The 19,431-nt window shown below is 38.9% G+C and overlaps 1 protein-coding gene across 1 annotated transcript in view; it reads left to right on the top strand.

The window, feature by feature from the left end:
* CNKSR2 (connector enhancer of kinase suppressor of Ras 2) overlaps nucleotides 1-19,431 on the top strand; it is a 218,047-nt gene that overhangs the window by 38,820 nt on the left and 159,796 nt on the right. The window contains 1 exon segment of the mRNA XM_086608968.1: nucleotides 10,107-10,309. Coding sequence (XP_086465094.1) covers nucleotides 10,107-10,309 — 203 coding nt within the window.

Below are 19,431 nucleotides of genomic sequence, written 5' to 3'. Positions count from 1 at the left end.
GTCTCACAATTGGCTCCTGATGGCTCCTCAGGGATACAAAATGTGATTGCTGTATTGATTTTAGTGGACTTAATTTGAATTTATTGTTCACCAATCAGATAAGCCTCTTAGGAAATTTAATTCAGAGACAATCCTTTTGGCTATACTGGTCCTATACTTACAGGCTTTCCTTTTTTTATTTCATCAGTAAGTATCTGTTCTGGTTAGTGCTTGCCCATTCTTCCGATTAGCCTCTAATGTTGACAGTATTGTCTAGGAGAACTTTAAGCCTGTGACTGTCCAACATAGGATACCTACTAGTGCAGATAGTCACTGTGCAAGGTTTTTTTAATGAAAATTATCTGATTATTTTTTCTGTTTCACTAGAGTTTGACACGGGTTTCATGATAGAATTTGGCATGAGTTACAAGCAAATGATCTGACTGAGTTTAGATCTATTTGGATGCTGCAGATGATGGGTGACATGATGGGCTAGGAATAGCAATGTGAATTTTGACTTGCAAGCATAGTCGGATTGATTTTAAATTAATAATTAAAAAACAAAACGATTGTAATTTCTGATTCTCCTCCTCATTCTCTCTAAGTTACTGAGTGACCAGCTAAAACAGTTTTCGGCATTGAGAACAGCTGAGGGAGATAGAACCACCTCCCACTGTTCATCTCTGCTTCCACTCTGTAGGGAGAGTTTTTAAGACATAGTTGCCATCAATGAGGAAGGCTTCTGCACTGTTGATAGCTGATGTGTTTTAGGAGCTGATTTCTTCCTGCCCCTCTTCCCGGCCCCCTCTTCCCGGCATTTTTTGGGGGTAAACTTCTACTTACAGTTTCTGCCCTGTCACTTGTGGATATGGCAAACGGCCAACGAGCTGCTTGTGTTGCAGGCCTGTAGTTCATGGGGCAGCATTTTTCTTCCTGGAGGAAACTGGAAAGCCTGAACAAGCATGTTTGGCTGGTATGGAGAGAGCATGGGACCTCCTTAACCCAGGTGGAGGCTATTGAACAGCGCTAAATAGACAAACTGCTTGCCACAATAATAGTTGGGAACCAGTTATGATTGATAGCCCTATTTAAAGGATGTTCTTTATTGTTTTTTTGACAGAGGGTGGGTGGGTGGCTATGGTCTCTTACAGTATTTTCCTTCTGTTGTAAGCACTTGCAACGAATAGATCCTCCAGTGTTTGTTAGCTGATCAGAAAACAAATGGTGGCCTGTGCTATCCCTCTTAGTAGAGTCTCGTTTGGCTGCCAGCCTGCCATATTGTGCACTTAACAGGAGAGCAAGCATCCTGGAGGTGAGATTCATAAGTTTTTTTTCCTGTGGTGGTTCAGAGAAGGAGGAATAAAGATTTTGCCCAGCTGCTACTGCTGTTACGAGTCACACTTGCTGATAATGGTGGGGGCGTACGTATCACATACCATCACTGAAGCTGAACGTGTTCCAGGAGAGAGCGGGCAATGTAACTAATGTGATTTGTCTCTTCCCTCTCTCCTTCAGTCTGTGGAGGTGGGAGCATGTTCAATAGATTATCTTGCCTCAGTGCGGTCTTAGGTTTTATAAAATCTATATATCAGAAAGGGCAAGATAAATGAAATGTTCTCTGTACTTAAATAAAGAAGTCGTTAAATCTGTGAAGGTATTTCGTTGCTGCTAAGAGTTTGTTGCATGGTCCTTGAGAAACCACCATGACAGATATGTGCCTGTAGAATTGTTCTATTTCCAGCAAGGCATGTCTGTTGCCCTTCCCTTTCTGTTCAAACTGGGACATGGTACCACCAGTGCAATCTCAGTTTCAACAGGTAGATTCCTGCTTGATGTGGACAGGCCTGTTGATTCATACTGACAAAATCTCAAAAAATAATTGACATCTAAAAAGTGGTTGAAAACCAGTATACACTAAGAAACTGCATGTCCTGCTCCAGAGATACAGGTAGAAACTGTACTGAGTTGGGTCCCATGGTATTTTTTTCTCCAGGCTGCTCCCAGGTAATAAGACTTGCACTGGTCCATCAGTTATAAAAATTACCACCCAGATCTAGCCTCAACATGATCCTTTTCAGTATGCGTGTGGTGGTGAAGCTAGTGTAAGATTGCTTTACATTTCATCCGTAAACAAACAACAGTGTAGCAGACCGTCATCCACACATAAAATGTGATGAGCCTTTTTCCTTTAATGGTTGCTGTAAGAACTGGATATGAATGAACAATGCCAACAGAAAATAAATTGTGGAAAGACGGAGGTGATGCTTATGAAAAGAGGAATTCATACTGAAGGACAGATTACTTAGGTAAAGCCATCAGATCACTGTATCAGTCTTCAGGTTTGGAGTGCATCTGGAGGTCTTGTAGCTCCTGAAATACTTAACTGTGCTGCAGAAAGCAAAGAGATGCCTGTAATCCTTTTTCCATCATCTGTTTGTCAGGAGATGTTTTTTCATTTCTCAAAACTGGGTATGAACATGTTTTGCCGAGTGTCCATGGACTCTAAATTTTGTGTCTCCTTGGTATCATATTTTTCCCAGAAAATGTTACCCTTTGCCTTACTGTCTGAAGATTACAAAGACTGGAGACTGTACAGCCAAAGATTTCTTCTTCCATCTTTAAGAAAATGATCTAGTTTGCCTAACATATCACTGCAATGCCTTGATGTATGAGGATTTTTTTCTTTTTTGCTTTACTTCTCCAAAATATCATGTACATTTTGTTTGAATGAAGATTAAATTAGTGTTGTTTGATTTTGAACAATTTCAAATATTTTTTAAAAGGAGACCTTAAAGTGGGAAATATTTTTTTCTAGGAAGATAAAAATATTTAGAAAACTTCACAAATAACTTCTGAATGCTTTAAAATTTTCCTTAAAGAAAGAACTTAACAAAGTCTCTGTCCTTTAAGGAAATCTGCATTTGGGTAGAGTTTTCTTAAAAAAACAAAACAGTTTTTGCTTTGTACAGCATACTGGTTTCAGTACTGGTTTCATGCTAGTTATTTAAATCTGCTGTGGCTGCATAGATATTTATTATACACTGTATATTTGAATCTGTAAAGCTAGAAGATTGCAGCAGATGAAATAGCATTATTATTTGGCAGAGAAAACATTGGTGTGCACTAACAGCGTGAAATTACTTATCATTTACCACTAACACAAAACATTTATATGCAAATGAATGTAAAAAATAGACCTACTTTATGCATGAATGATTCGATACCTCTGAAGAATTATGCCTTTTATCTTAATTTCATCTTCTTGCCATTTCTCACACAGAAATCCTTTCCTTCGCCCTTATCACTAGTCAGATCTCAAACCTGCTTTTGTCAGTAATAGTGAATACTCTACTTAATCACTGTAGTGCTAAACGAGGAAGACTTCATTTTGGAATGGAGATTTGTATGTGCTGGAGTTGGGATTTATTGTTAATATTCTGCATGCTCATAGCAGAAAAATTACTTACCCTTTTTACTATTGCCCTTTGCAAGTTAAAGTTCTTCTTATATATCATCTACCTTCCTGTCTTCTGCCTGAGCTGACTTAACTGCAGAGAAGGAAATCCTGAAGTCTGTCACCAGATCAATAAAGTTAAGGAGTTAAAGAGTTTCTGATAGCTCATCTAGATCACATTGAAAATGTTTGTTGCTATTGTTAGTAGATCTGTTATACAGAACTGCAGTAAACCCTGTGGTGTGCCAAAGGCAGTAAATATGTCTATATGCAAAGGGTGAATGTCCTTCCTCCTACCTGCCCCAAGAAACAGTTATGGATCCTAGATACTTTTCTTAGTTGCTTTTTAATTTGGGCTGTTTGGAGTTTTGGGCAAGTGCGAAATATATGGTTCACAAAGTCATAGCATTATTTGGGTTGGAAGGGACCCTTAAAGGTCCAGCCCCTGCGTTAAAAGCAGACTGGATAAAAAGGACTGTTACAATGTAAAATGTTTTGAAGAGGTAGTCTGCTCATAACAACTGACTTATTTCCTTTTATTTTTTGGAACTGCCGATTAGCTGTTTAGGACTTTGTGAAATGCATGTAACTGAATATGTAACTGCTAGTTTGAATTCTGGAAAAATAAGAGCACTTGGCTGGCTAGGGACAAAATGACATGAGACAGTAGAAAAACAAAAAGATAATGAGCACTTAGTCTTGCAGTATCTGCTGATTGAATAAGAGTAAGAAGAATAGTTATATAATTGCTCTATTAGTGCTACAAAGCATAACCAGGGCTTGGCTTTTTGATGTGCTGCTTGATTGTGCTGTGGAGAAAAAAGGGCATTTTTCAGGAAAGGGGATGATGATGACGATTACGAATCTTTCCTGGGTTCTGCAGGGCTGTAAGTATCATGCACCTGAGTGTTTTTTTTGGCTGCAAACATTTAGAACAAATATTTATACTCTTTGAAACCATTTGCCTTTTAATCAAGATATGTTTAATATTTGCAGTAAATGATAAGTGTAGTTTGAGCTGTCTGGCTTTTTCACCTTATCTACTTTGTGTTTAAGAAACAGATATGTAAGGATCATATGTTGTGCACTTCTAAATTACCCCATATGTCAGTGTTATTTGAAGGAGAGATAACCTTAGTGTTGGCATTTTGTGATGCTGGAAGAAGGAAGGGCCGTTAGAAATATATGTTGTAGGCAGATCTGATGAGGTATAAAGTTACATAAGGCACCTTCCATATGACAAGCTGTGCTCTCAGTTGCTTACAGCTTTGGGCTAGTGAGCTATCTGCCTCATCCTTTGTGGGATGTGTTCAGTCAAGTGTTTTGGAGGATGAGGTTCAGACGCATTTTGTTCATTTTTAAAAACAACTTTGGAGACAAAGGTTGGAATTTGTCTTGGCGAATTTTTGGCCGCCCCAAATTTTGAGGCGTGGTTTTGAAATGGCTGCCATGTGCTGTGGTGTCCATGTCATGCTAGCTTGATTATTCATTTTAAAATTTCCCCAGGCTTCTGCAGAACTGAGGGCTCTATGAACTTTACTGTTTCCAGGTTACTTGTTTAAAAGCAATAAGTGTTACATACGGAAATGATGCTTAAGAATTAAATATGGAAGATGAAATCACTGAAAGATAGTGAGGAGCAGAATTAAGCTTGCCTGAGGTTATCCTATCTTAAGACCATTTCTTAGCAGTCTTATGCTATTCTTACCTAAAACTCCTACGTTCTGCCTGTGAATAAGTGGAAAAAGACTTTTAACAAAGTTGCACTAGAGGGAAAATTTGAGATTTCATCCTCGTGATTGTTATCCATATTACTGAGATATGTGAAGCATAACTGAGAAGTTACATTTCTTTACACATAATTTATTATACAATGAACATAATTTATTACACAGTACAGCTATCTAGACTATAATATTTGTAATTTCAACAGATTGCCATTTTTTTCCTTCTTTAAAAATAATGTTTGTGTGTGTGGCAACAAATATTCGCCAAAGAAAAATAAACCTTTGCCTTCTGAAGTTTGTATAGTCGAGGTTGCCTTCTTCAGAGGGGCAGCAGAAATTAATCAATGTAAGCACTGCTATCTGCTCTGCATGCCTGGAGAAACTGTTTTTATTTTCCCTTTGCCTTCAAGCACCAGTGTCACAGTAGTATCTTCAGTTCCTGTCTTGTGTCTCTTCAGTAGGAGTTAACACTGGTCACTGCATGCCTTTTGCTCTGCGTGGTTTCCAGGAGCTTTCTGGGCTGAAAGAGAAGAAGCAGTTATTTAGGGAGGTGAGCAGAGGGGCCATATGCTCATTTCTCTCTCTTAGATTGTAGGAGTCGAACAATGTCCTTGAACTTAATGTGGTCTTTTGTGCTTGGAGACATAGAGGCATTCGTGGTTGCATGAAAGTTATAATCAAGACATTTGTTCTAAGGGATTTCTGGATTTGTTAATGGGACTGTGGCTACATCTGTATTGCACATTGCGATGTGTTTAGATCTGGACTTCTTTTGATACCTGAGCTTGGCTTTTTTAGTTAGCTGAAATGTGTTTGCACTTGCAACGGGCAGCATAAAAATACTGTAAACTAAAGGGCTCAGAAGCTTCTAGACAGCCTGTCTGAGCCAGCAGAGATAGTTAGCACTGTACTAGTTAGGAATACTTTATTTTTTAACCTGTGCTAGCAACATGAGGGGCACTTCCCTGCCAGCAAGAGTTAAGTGAATTTAACGCAGGGAAGAGAGGAAATGAGCTCTGATTTTTTTGGGGGGGTCTTTTTTTTTTTTTTTTAATTGAGAGGGACATGAATGATTAAATAGCATTGATCAAACCAAAAAAAAGATCACTTTGCTTCCAAAGTTTGGTTACTGAACTCTTCCTACCCTGTGGTGCTGGTGCAAGGATGGGCTGGCAGAGGGACTAGGAGCCTGGCTCCTCTCACCAAAAAAAAAAAAAAAAAAAAAGCAAAACTCATCAGAGGTGATTAGAGCTGCTGCTTGTCAGCATGTGAAGAAAAGAGCTACAATTCATCACTCACACTGTCATGTGAAGCCACAGAAAAGTAATTAGCAGGTAAAATGTCTATTAATAACTTCCACCACCTTTAGTTCCAACACCTGCTGACAAGCTATTACTCTGTGTGGCTTAGCTTCATCAAGTTCTTGTTTTGTGATTGCCAGAAGAGACTCCATTAGAGCCGTTTCTGTTGAGGCGGGGTGTCTCTGAAGAGACTCTTGCTCTGTGGCCTCTCGTTAAGAAAGCGGATGCGTAAACTTGCTTCACTTCTCGTAATCTCTACAAGCATGCAGAGATTTCTTTGTGGTTCTTTCAGTGACTGTGCATTTATTTTGGCTAATGAAAGCATAACTTGTGTTAGTGCTGGCTAAATGCAGAGAAGGGGAAAACAAAGAATTGTCTCCTTTGCCTGTAATTATCTTCTTACGTTGCTTGAAAATAAACGCAGTGTATTTCTAAGAAACCCCTATTGTTAATAGCATATTATCACATATAAAGTATGATTAAACTTGGCAGTTATTATTTGAGCAAGCTTTTTTCCAATGTTAGTACATGCAACTCTTTGTTCGTTTTTAATGTGGGCCAGAAATATTAATGATAAACAAAGTGGGGATTTCGTTAGCTTGACTGCTGTTTTAGGATTCTTCTACTTGAAGGCTTCAATAAACACAGCTGCCTAAAAATATATTCTGCCTGAAATTCATCTCTGTTTTCCATCCCTGGCTTTATCTGTCTCATATTATAGGTGGAGGCTTTACTGAAATCAGTGCCATTCCTCCTATAAGACTGAATTTTACGTGTAGCTTAGGCATTACATTTGTTTCTCATTTTTTTACGTTAAAGAAAACACACACATCTGATGAATATGTGTGAAAACAGACTTTGTATCTCTTAACATATTCTCTTCCTTTGCACATATCTGATGGTGAAAATAGACACACCTGAAAAACTTGGATAATTGCACTCAGCTTCTTAGTAGCAGCCCCTGGAATTAAGAAGTTCAATGTTCAGTGTGTCAGGAAGAAGGAAGCCCTGTGAGAGGCCCTGTGGCCAGCCCACACGTTGAGGTCGTTCCCCTCCGTGTCCGTGTTGCGTGGATGTGGTGGGACTCGCTTCTGGTGGGGTTTCAGTCTGGCTGATCCATGAGACATTTTGTGCAACGTATTGTTCATCCAGAATATCTTTCATTTGTTTCTCCCCTTGTTGATTTTGTCAAAATGAGCTAGATGCTCAAGAAGCAGAATGAAATAAGAGCAAGCCTGGTATTTTTTTTCCAACTTACTCCTACCCAGTCCTCAGTCTCCGTCGTGCTCTCTCAGCCACAGCAACCACAGAAAACTGCAGCAAAACCAAATTTGTTTTTATCTGATGTTTATCTCTTTAATTTGGACTGATTTAATAAGTTGTTAGTTATGAGCTGCTTAGCTGCATAATAAAGTATGTTTTACTTTTCTGTCCCCATTTATTGTTTTCATCTTGTAATTTTTTATTTATACCCTGTCTTGTATAGTTGCTGTCAAATACTTACAGAGTGGAAAAGTCACTGCCCAAATGTAAAATTTGTCTAATTGGGAACTGATCATGGTGATAGAGGACGATGCCTGTGCAGACACTGTGCAGTCGAGAAACATGCCCACAAAGCCTACGTTGTGGGAGGGCTGGGGGCTGGCCGGGGCGGGCTTCGGGGTAATCTTCCTGCAGTCCCTGTGTAATTAAAGAGGAGATTAAGTTCATTTAGTAGATGGTTTGGATTAGAAGCATGACAACTGCTGTAAATAATCACACCCCTCTCCCCCCCCCCATTTCCTATAGAAAAAAGACTAAGGTAAATAAACTTCAGTGATCTTAAATTAGCATGGGCAAATATATCCCTTCTCCTATCTCTTTTCCTTGTGGACAGATTAGCATGGGCTCCAAACCAGGGGGCATGGAAAGATTGCTGGTGAGGGCAGGGATTGTCATTAGGAAGTGAATTTTTCTGTGTGCGGTTGAGGGGCTTTCTGCATCCTACTTCATAGAATCATAGAATCATAGAAACATAGAATGGTTAGGGTTGGAAGGGACATCAAAGATCATCTAGTTCCAACCCCCCTGCCATGGGCAGGGAAACCCTCCACTACACCAGGTTGCCCAAAGCCTCATCCAACCTGTCCTTGAACACTTCCAGGGATGGGGCATCTATAACTTCTCTGGGCAACCTGTTCCAGTGCCTCACCACCCTCTGAGTGAAAAATTTCTTCCTTACATCTAATCTAAATCTGCCCTCTTTCAATTTAAATCCATTGCCCCTTGTCCTATCACTACATGCCCTTGTAAAAAGTTGCTCTCCAGCTTTCCTGTAGGCCCCCTTTAAGTACTGGAAGGCTGCAGTAAGATCACTCCCGAGCCTTCTCTTCTCCAGACTGAACAGCCCCAACTCTCTCAGCCTGTCTTCACAGCAGAGGTGCTCCAGCCCTTGGATCATCTTTGTGGCCCTCCTCTGGACCCGCTCCAGCAGCTCCATGTCCTTCTTATGCTGGGGACTCCAGAGCTGAATGCAGTATCCCAGGTGTGGTCTCACTAGAGCAGAGTAGAGGGGCAGAATCACCTCCCTTGGCCTGCTGGCCACGATTCTTTTGATGTAGTAGGAAATGGTCCACCTTCAACAGTAAGTAGCCCTTTCCATCGTCAACTGAACAAGTTGTGAGCATCCCATGTTATAACCCTATGATGTGGTTAAGATGATGAGCACTTGCAGGAGCCCCACCTTTTTGTTACAGGAATAATAAGCTCAAGTTTATGTAATTGCTTATTCCTTTACAAAGGCAAAAGAAGATCTCTTTTGAAATAACTCTTATTCTTTGCATTTGTGAGGAAAAGAAATCTATTATAGAAATAACAAATCACTGATTGTACTATATTATATTGTAATTGAACATTAAATTAGGGCGTTCTCTAGTGCTGTTTCAGCAATATTTGTATATTTGAAGGATTTTCAAGTACTATTTGTTAATATTTCTGCATAATTATTTCTGTCTCTGCTGCACAGCTGGGGAATGTAATTTAATTTTAAGGGGTTGACTCTTAAATGGAAGCAAAATTTACGACTTGACTTTAAAAGGGCAACATAGACATCAAGCAGAGTAGCACTGTGTTCTGTGGTCTCTGATTCTGGTGGTCCTTTACTGCTAATAAGAATAAAAATAAGGCAATGAACATGCTTCCTTCACTGAAACCAACAAAAGCAATTTGGTGTCACACTGTGTCCACACTGCGTACTTCTGGTAGTTTCAAGCCCTCTGGCCTAAAGTCATCGTAGGAATTGGTGTGAGTTACGGGCATGAGAGACTGATCCCTAACCATCAGATCTCTGAGAGAACTGATCTACTGAGAGTGATGCTTTGAAAATCAATCATCTTCCAGACTAGACTTTTTTCTTCATTTTGAAATGTTTTTCTCACTGCACTCAAAACCAGCTAAAAGATCACTCATAATTTTGCTCTTCTTTTGTTCTATTTTTATTCATTTTAGAAACAGAACATGCCATACGTTTTAAAACTAATGAGTGGGTGTATTTCTACCTTAATTATTAGGAATGGTTAAGTTTTGAAGCAGAAGAGCTGTCTTGCTGTTCTCGGTACTTCATGTTCAGCTGCAAACTTTCTTCTCTTTGTCTTTTTTTCAATGCAGAACTATGGTTTGGAAACAGAAAATCTAAAAACCCTTTCTCACAAGCTGAATGCATCTGCCAAAAATCTGCAGAACTTCATCACTGGGAGGAGGAGGAGTGGTCACTATGATGGAAGGACCAGCCGCAAATTACCGAATGATTTTCTGACATCAGTAGTGGATCTGATTGGAGCAGCTAAAAGTCTGCTGGCTTGGTTGGACAGGTAAAATCTCCCAAATGTGTCACAGGTAACCAGATCATGCACATGCACAAACGGCAACTTCTTTACAAAATGTAATGTAGACATTGAAATGGAAGCCTAATTCATTTAGAAATTCTGAGAGGATGTTTGTAGCAATTTTTTCTTGTTAAGTCAGCATGCCATTCAGTTAACGTTTCAGTACAATACTTCTAAATGCACTGCAACCCTACACATATCTGGAAACACAGTATAGCAAAAGGATGACATCATTAGGTTATATATATATTTTATTATTAATATAGAACAACACTTTGACCTGCCTAACTCAGATTCATTGCTCTGATAGTATTAAATTCACAAAACTGTGATCATGCTTTTCGTTATATAGGCATCAATACATACTTCCAGTGTATCTGTAAACATGCATGTTGCTTTTTTTTTTTTAAATGTCAGTGAAATACCTCTGAAACTGTAGATGTGATTGGAGCTGTCGAAAACTTTTACCTCTATTGCCTAGGAAGCATGTGGGACCAGGACTTAAGTGCTCTCCTTTACTGTATCTGTAGTGGCATTTTTATAATGATAACAAGAGTAATATGCGGGTATTTAAGATGATCATTGAAACTCCTAAAGTGGTTAAAATTAGTCTATCTGTATGTCTTTATAAAATGCATCACAGTCCATTTTTATCAGCAAAACTAAAATGCTTATCTTGATTTAAAGGTATATCTTATTTTGTATCCAGCAGCTGAAGTTTTATTCAGAGTATGATCTTTGTCTAATTCTCAAAAGGCAACAGAATTGTTTGGATTTACTGCTGTGGATTTTGTTGTGTTTCGTTTTCTTGAGGAAAACTGGCTTCCCATCAATGATTTCAATATGAAAGGTTCAGGTGAGGCATGAATCTTTTCCATTTCTGAAGCTGGACTGCAAACTCTCTTTTGTTCAATAGACTGCAGGTACCACTGCTGCTTCTTTTCTCCTTTCCCCAAGTTTCAAAACCAGAGTATCTAAAGTTGATCTCTTAAATTTCTATTTCGATGTTTAACATTAGGTGCGCAGAGAAGCAATACAGTCTCATGGAAAGAGTTTAGTATTGAAACTTGAAAAATTTGGAATATATATTTATCTCTGCCTCTAGCCTGTTGTTGTTACTTGGAAGAATTGTAGGCTTCATTTTTCTCGCTGCAAATAATTTTTGGCAGAAAACAGCATATCATTCTGGGCTTTAAAATAGGAGCAGTAGAAAGCCACATTCCTTTGCATAGGCAGATCAGTGCTTGCCATTTCTTTCTATTTAGAAACAACTGTGATTGTTTTCTCATGGGAACTATGGCTATTGGATAAAGACCGTTAGTTACAAAGTTGAGATTATTTTTTTTTCATAAAATAGTCTGGTATTAAAAAGTAAACTTTCTCATACATATACGTTTAACACATTGAAAATCAATGCGGTTTTGGCATCTTAATATGAATTTAGTAGTTGAACTTCAGGAAGAAAATTGTTGTTGATGATGCTAGGAAACATTTGCATCGGAGCACTGATGTGTCACTGTAGTACTGTGTACTGCTCTCAAGTGATGCACTTTTAGTATTAAAAGACAAATTCGATCTGTAAAATCTGTTTGCAGCTCAGAAGTGTGTTGAGAATTACCTCTTAGTAAAACAAGGTTTATAAAGGCACCTGTATTGTATTTGTCAGAGATAATTCTGTTAGCAAGTTTTAGTGTTGGTGGGGGAAGATCTCTAAAATAATTTCTAAAAACTTGCGTGTCAATTCTACTCCCAGTAAACGCAAAATGACTTAGCATTATCTGACATGATAGCTGATCAGACCCAGGAGTTCCAGGAATTTAAAAATGAGGTCAGCCATGGTGGCAGTCCGCTTTTAGCAATGCTGTCTTTAGTGTCCAAATAAGGCTTCCTAGAGGTGATATTTTAATTTCATGCAGATTTCTGGGAAAGTCCTTTTGCAGATGTGTGTATCTTAAACACCTGGTTCTGGCAAATGTTTTCTGTAACATTTTAAAACTTTTCTGATATATGAGCGTGTGGATATTTTGATTAGATTTGTTCTTCCTTCTTTGTGAAGCCCACAAATTAGGATGAAAGCAGGCCAATGATTGCATTTTTCTCAGAAATTGGGAACATCTGGAGATCAATAGGATTCTGCTTATTATATTCCTTCTAAGAAGCTATTGGGGCCACTAGGGGGAGATAGAAAGATTTAAAAAATAAAATATTTAAAGTCGGGAACATGGGTTTAATTTTATTCTGCACAGCTGTTACTATTAAATCTGGGCCCTAAATCTTAGTTTTTCGATTGGTTTCTAACACCAGTTCCATCTCTGGGGTGTGAGAGTAGGGAGAGCAAACCATTAGGAGGAATAAAGTGGCTATTAGTGTTATTTACCCCATTGTAAGATCTGTACTAGGGTGCCTCTATGCAGTGTTTTTCAGGTCATGTCTGGAAGAAGTAACGAACAGCAACCCCAACATGCATAAAAATTGCAGTGATGTGTTTTTTTCTGTGTAGGGAATGGTGATGACTCCATACAACTTGTGCTTCACTTGCTGCTATAGCAAGCTCTCTTTTTACAATGTTTCTGTAGAACACTTAAAATCTCTGAAGATGTCATTAGGCCAAGCACAATTATCAAAAGGAGTGCAAGAGTTGGGATTTGCTGAGTTACTTTCACTGTGGATTTTGCAGTGCCACTGTGCAGGCCAATCCAAGGACACTCTTCGTACCAGGTCTCTGCCTGGAGCAGTCCTACTTCCAGATGTAAGTCAGAGATTGAGTTTTACTGAAAATTCAGGTAGCTTTTATTGCCAGTCTTTAAAAGTCTTCTGATTTAGTTTCATTTAGGACTTGGAAAACTTAGAGAATTCAAGCCATTTTCAAAAGAGGTTGGCTGATGATTTTGAGGAGCATGAAATAGCTCTCCAATAGCTTTCTTTCTGTAAAGGAAATGCCATCACGCTAATAGATTAAGTCCTTAAACTTTTCAGGCTAATTTTAACTTCCTGTTACTTTCTCAGCCCACAAAATCTAAGCAGTCTTCTAGAAGACTTAAAAAAAATAAAGTTTTAGAATCATAGAATCTTAGAATGGTTTGGGTTGGAAGGGACCTCAAAGATCATCTAGTTCCAACCCCCCTGCCATGGGCAGGGAAACCCTCCTCTACACCAGGTTGCCCAAAGCCTCATCCAGTCTGGCCTTGAACACTTCCAGGGATGGGGCATCTACAACTTCTCTGGGCAACCTTTTCCAGTGCCTCACCACCCTCTGAGTGAAAAATTTCTTCCTTATATCTAATCTAAATCTGCCCTCTTTCAGTTTAAATCCATTGCCCCTTGTCCTATCATTACACGCCCTTGTAAAAAGTCCCTCTCCAGCTTTCCTGTAGGTCCCCTTTAGGTACTGGAAGACTGCAGTAAGATCGCCCCTGAGCCTTCTCTTCTCCAGACTGAACAGCCCCAACTCTCAGCCTGTCTTCATAGCAGAGGTGCTCCAGCCCTCGGATCATCTTTGTGGCCCTCCTCTGGACCCGCTCCAGCAGCTTCATGTCCTTCTTGTGCTGGGGACTCCAGAGCTGAATGCAGTATTCCAGGTGGGGTCTCACGAGAGCAGAGTAGAGGGGCGGAATCACCTCCCTTGACCTGCCGGCCACGCTTCTTTGGATGCAGCCCAGGATACGGTTGGCTTTCTGGGCTGCCAGTGCACATTGCTGGCTCATGTTGAGCTTCTAGCTTAATAATGTTTTATTTTATACTCTTTCCTAATCTTGAAATTCTTCCAAGCCAATTTGCTGATGAGATTAATGCTTTCTTGAAAAACTATGAGAGTCTTTTGTGAAAGTATGTTTCATTTCCACTTGACACTTAAAGTAGGTCTTAGGCTGATGGGACACACTTTAGGCTATAGCAACAAATGACTTACCTGCTGTTTAAAGCAACTTGGCATCGAAATGTCTCCGGTGATACTTCTCAGGAACTAGAGAATAATATATACAGTCATCTAGGTGTTCTAGACTTCCAGTTAGATCATCAGTATTCCTTCAGTCTTTATTCCTGTAATTCGTAAAAGTTACCTGCTTTGGAATAGTAATATATGCCACCTTTCTGAATCCTTCTTCTCTGATGTGTCAGGTTCCTGGAAATTCTTCTGCATTTTATAAGGCTGATGCATTCCATCCTGGGGAGGAATTTTTTTAAACGTATAATTAAAGTAGGATTACTGTTGTGAGTTCACTACTGTGGATCCACAACATGAATGCATTGCAATTTTATGGCATGAAACTATCTCTAACCTCGTAAAAGTATTTTTTTCTGTTCAGTAGTATCTGCATATTTAATGCAATTGATATTGGACATATTTATTTCTGTTAATCCCAGGTAAGGTTTTGTTCTTACAGCACACATTTGCAGTCCATCTGAAAACCACTTTGTAAAAGTTTTGCTTTGTGTGTGGGTGTGTCAGTGTTCACTGCCTTTTAGAGACTTCTGAATTAAATGTACATCATCCATCCATGGCTCTCTTGATCTAAAAGCACCATGAACTCCCGCAGGATTTTGAGAATCAAACTACTTTTTTTAACAAATTCCTTAGGATTTTACCATGTTACTTGCGTCTTCAGTGACACCAGTGAAAACTTCCCAGTTTTTGTCCAGAGGCAAATATGAATTGAAAAGCTATGATATCATAGGGATCCCAGAAAATTCTTCTGAGCTCCAAGTTTAGAGCATTTAGCAATGCTTATAACTAACTTTCTCTCTAACTTTTTAAGACACAGCCAGCTCTTGTAGTATACTCGCATCTCATTCCTTTTCTACTAATTTGCTACTACCTATTGGTTGTACTACTGAAATTGTGATCAGTCCAGAATGAAGGGTGCTCAGATTCATCCAATACTTTTTCTCCCAGAACATCACAAACCATCTGACAGACAGACAGAAGGTTGTATTTTCATCAGAAGTTGACACAACATTGAGCGTTGTCTCCTAATGAGTCAGAGACTGCTGCAAAGCGAAGGCAGCCTTGGGAGCAAAAGCATCTTTTATGCATCCTTTAAGCACCCCATTTTTCCCCTCCAAGTCGCACTGTACATCATATGTTTTTCTTTCATGGCACAGCTAGATTTAACAGGTAGAGCTCATTACTATGGTCTTAACTGGGAAGAACTGTAATGCTCTTTGTGGAAGAAGTAGGATCCTGAGGGAACCTTACCTGGGGTGACATTTGGTGGCAGCTGCATGAGCTCTGTCTCTTCCCACCTTGTCTCCTTGCTCTGCCAGCACACAGCTTGTTTGCATCCCTTGCTTCTTCTGATGCCATCTTCCATGTTGCTCGTAGTTTCATATGTTGTCTTCATTCACGTCCACCACACTTCTGTCTTCTTTGGCCACCAAACACTCTGATAATCTATATTTACTGCTGACTGCACTAAGCAACAAAAATCTCTTGGTTGTGCTTCTGGGCTTCTTGCTCCTCCCTACTCTATAGTGCTTGGACTGTGTTATCTGAAGCAAGGACTCCTCATACCATATATCTTGTGCAGCATCAAGATGAATGTTTTGGATATTAGCAGCTAGTAACAATAGTGGTATTAACTATAAATGTGAACTCAGAGACTAGGAGTGATGAAGGGATGGTTGTTCTTAGGGCTTCAATTGAGCCTTCATTAAAGACACAACTAAGATAATGTGGTGGTTTATTTTTCAATTGAAGATTTAAGAAAATATAATCAGCTTCCCATGAGATAACTACTACAACATTTTGTGTCTGTTGTTGTGTCACAGATTTTAATGGTCATGAATTAGGATTTGTCAGGGAACACTGGATTTTTTCAGTGTGCTGTTTGACTCAGCCATCTGTGTGGGCAGTGATTCAATATGTCTTTCACAGCAACTCTCCTGTATCCCTTGTTTTTCACCCTAGCACTATCTGCCTTTTGGAAATAAAAAACTTAAATTGCTGCTGCAGATTACACTGAAGTCTAAGTAGGAGGAACAAAGAGATCTTGTGGAGATAGATTTTTGTATTCATAGCTTTCAGTGCTGTGGCCAGAGAAAAGCTAGCAGGCTGACAAATGTGCACTGATCTGATTAATTTGCCACTGCTGTCTGGATACATGATACATGAACAAAATGGAACAAGGAAATGAACAAAAAGCCCAACTGTAAATAGAAATTGTTGGTCATATAAAAGATACGGGTCAAATTGCTGACAGCAGTAACAAAATGTAAAATTTCAGAGTAAAAGGCCTTTCTGGCAAGTCTAGGTCTGCTTTTAGGGCCCTTCACAGTGTGGTGGGGTGTAATCCTTTGTCTTCTAACCTTGGGTGGGCAAGTCGTTTTGGCATGGGCTTGAATGTGCTAATATTCTGGAAAGCACTTACATATATACATAAATCCTATCAAGTAAGACTAAAAAAATCTGTGCCTAAAGTTAAGGACATCTGAATGCGTCAGTGGTTAAGTCTGGACAGCAGAACTGGACCTCCAAGCCTCACTGTGGGCTGTGTAAACTTTTTTAGTGATGCTCTGTTGTCTACAGAGAAGTGCAGCCTGCAGTGGTGTAAACACTCTTTGTTTATGTATGAACAAATCTAGGTGTTCGGCTTCAGCACACCCTTTAAGCCTGCTTTGTATGAAAGCACCGTGGTAGCAGAACACATTCCCCACTCAAAAACGAATCTCCTTCTTTTCGCCATGGTGACATACACAATGCATACATTTTCTTCCACTGTAGGTAAAATGTGTTCAGCTGGATTTCTTTGTCTCATTGTTTTTCGGTGAATGAGCCTTGGTCATGTTTATGGTGTGACTATTTTGTAGTTTTAAGTAAAGAGAAGCATTCATTGGGAAAATTAGGCTTGAATGTTTGCAAGCCCATAACTTCTTACAAAGAAAGTGTTACTGGTTTATAGTCTCCTTCACAAGAGACTTCATACAGTTCTGTTAGCTGTTCTTGGTAATTTCTTGAATCTGGTTTGCACACTAGATGGTGGGGGAAAACAAATGAAAACCCAAACAAAAAGAAACCAAAGAGTTTAGCGATTTTTTTACTCACCACACAAATAATGCACTTTTTGTCAATTGGTTTTCAGTCTTAAGCCTGTGAATCTTATGTTTCTTTTATGCATTTCCCTTTATGCTTGTTTGAATGGTATGCCAAACCTGTCACTAAGTGCTGCCTAAGAATGCTATGGTACTTAACTGTATTGTGCTACTGGAACAGCTGTAAATGTTTAGCAGAGCACTCATTTAAAGAATTCCTTTATCCAGTGTGAATTCTGAAGCATTCCTCCCTGATTCTACATAAAACAGTTCCATTAGAAATACAAATAAAATGTATGTTTCATGAAAGCCTAAAAATGTTAGATAGATTTGACACAAATAGATATGCAACAATGTTGTACATTCAAATTTTTATTTAGCTTAATGTGTTGCCTTAAAAGAATGAGTTATATTACTGATTTGATCATCCTTCTCTTTGAAAGATTTTGGACTGTTATATTTATTCAAACTGCTCTGAGGATGTTTTCCATTGTTAGGATGCTAAAATAAGTATGATATTGATTTTAAACTCCTCACAATATCTATTGTTATAAAATAGCTCAGTACTACAACTAGTGGTAAAATATGATTAACTTTTATTTTGGGGCAATGCTTTCTAACAGCAGTCTGTATTTGCCCAAATTACAACCTTTTAAAGTGAAATAGTTATTTCTAGGTATCATTTTCCCCTAACCAAATGTTATATGAAGAAGACAGATGAGTCAGCTAAAGCATATGAGGCTGAAAATGTTGATAATGTAGAAATACCAAGTGTATACATCTCCTTCACAATATGCATCTTTTCAACATTGTTTGGGAAGGATTTTTCTTCATATGTAATCAGTAGTTGTGAGTGTTAATAGCTGTTAAATCGTATTGTTCCTTAATTCTGTGAGGGAATTAGCTGTGCTATATTGATGTAGCTGTTTTTTCTACCAATCCTTCAGAGTGGCTTAATTAATTAATGTTAGATAATAGAATTTTTTTTTCATTCTGAAAGATGCTGATGCTGCTGAAGATTTTAATTAGGTCTCAATTCATAAAAATGTATACATACATGCATATGTATTGCAGCCTGCATTACACATGTATAATTCATGTTTCAGAGGAGTTTTATTATTTATCTCAAACACCAGTTTAAAAAATATAAAAAGAATAAGCAGCTCTATCATGCCTAAGGGAAACCTTGTTTCCTATAGATTAGGGTCTTGAAGTTGGTTGACTTTAATGTTAAAAAAAAAAAAAAAGCACCAATTGTAAGTTCTTTTTTTTTTCCCCTGTGAATGAGGTATTTGGCTCTTCATATTGCTGGAATCTGTGGTGTCTAATAAGGTGCAGGCTCACAATGTGGGTTGGCATAGTGGAAAAATTAAGAGGCTCCCACTTTTCCAGCTGCATGCATGATCACAAAGCATATATGAACTTAATTATCCTTGAAACCTATTACCCACCCATTTGGGAAAGTGGGTATCCTTGAAACCTATTACCCACCCATTTGGGAAGCTGGTTTGAAAATGGCAAATGGCTTCAAATTATGGAAAGAAGAAGGCAGGAGGAAAGGTGAGAATAAGGACAAAAACATCCTGCATGTATGCACAGAAGTATTGATGTCCTTAAGATACCAGGCACAGAAGGGGTAGGCAAAGAATGGAAAGAGGAAACCAGCAGAGGTGTCTGGAAAAGGAAATGAATGGAGAGGGTATGTGATCAGGTAGGTGTGCTGTGCAGCTACAAAGATTTTTTACATGGATGTTGCAAAGGAAGAGAATCACAGGGTGGATTTGATGGAAGAACAAATGAATTACTAGAGAAATTGAGTAAAAAAGGTTCCGCTGCTTTTTTTTTCCCCACTTCCACATACATTAGGGAAATGTATGTGGAAGAAAGTCTTGGAAATTACTGAGAGAGAAGTGAGACAATGGTACACTGAGGTCAGTGTCACAGCAGGAAGTGGAGCAACATATGGCCCCTGTCCAAGGCAGTTCTTTAGTTCTTGTTTACCTTAAAGATCACAGAAATAGACAACACACATGTTGAAAAGTGCAGTTGTTCTCAGGGACTTTGCTTCACTGGAGCCATAG

This window comes from Tauraco erythrolophus, chromosome 1, assembly GCF_009769465.1.
Source record: "Tauraco erythrolophus isolate bTauEry1 chromosome 1, bTauEry1.pri, whole genome shotgun sequence".
In the NCBI taxonomy this organism is placed as follows: Eukaryota; Metazoa; Chordata; class Aves; order Musophagiformes; family Musophagidae; genus Tauraco; species Tauraco erythrolophus.
Note: the sequence above shows the minus strand (reverse complement) of the source record. Positions and strands in the feature narration are given on the sequence as shown.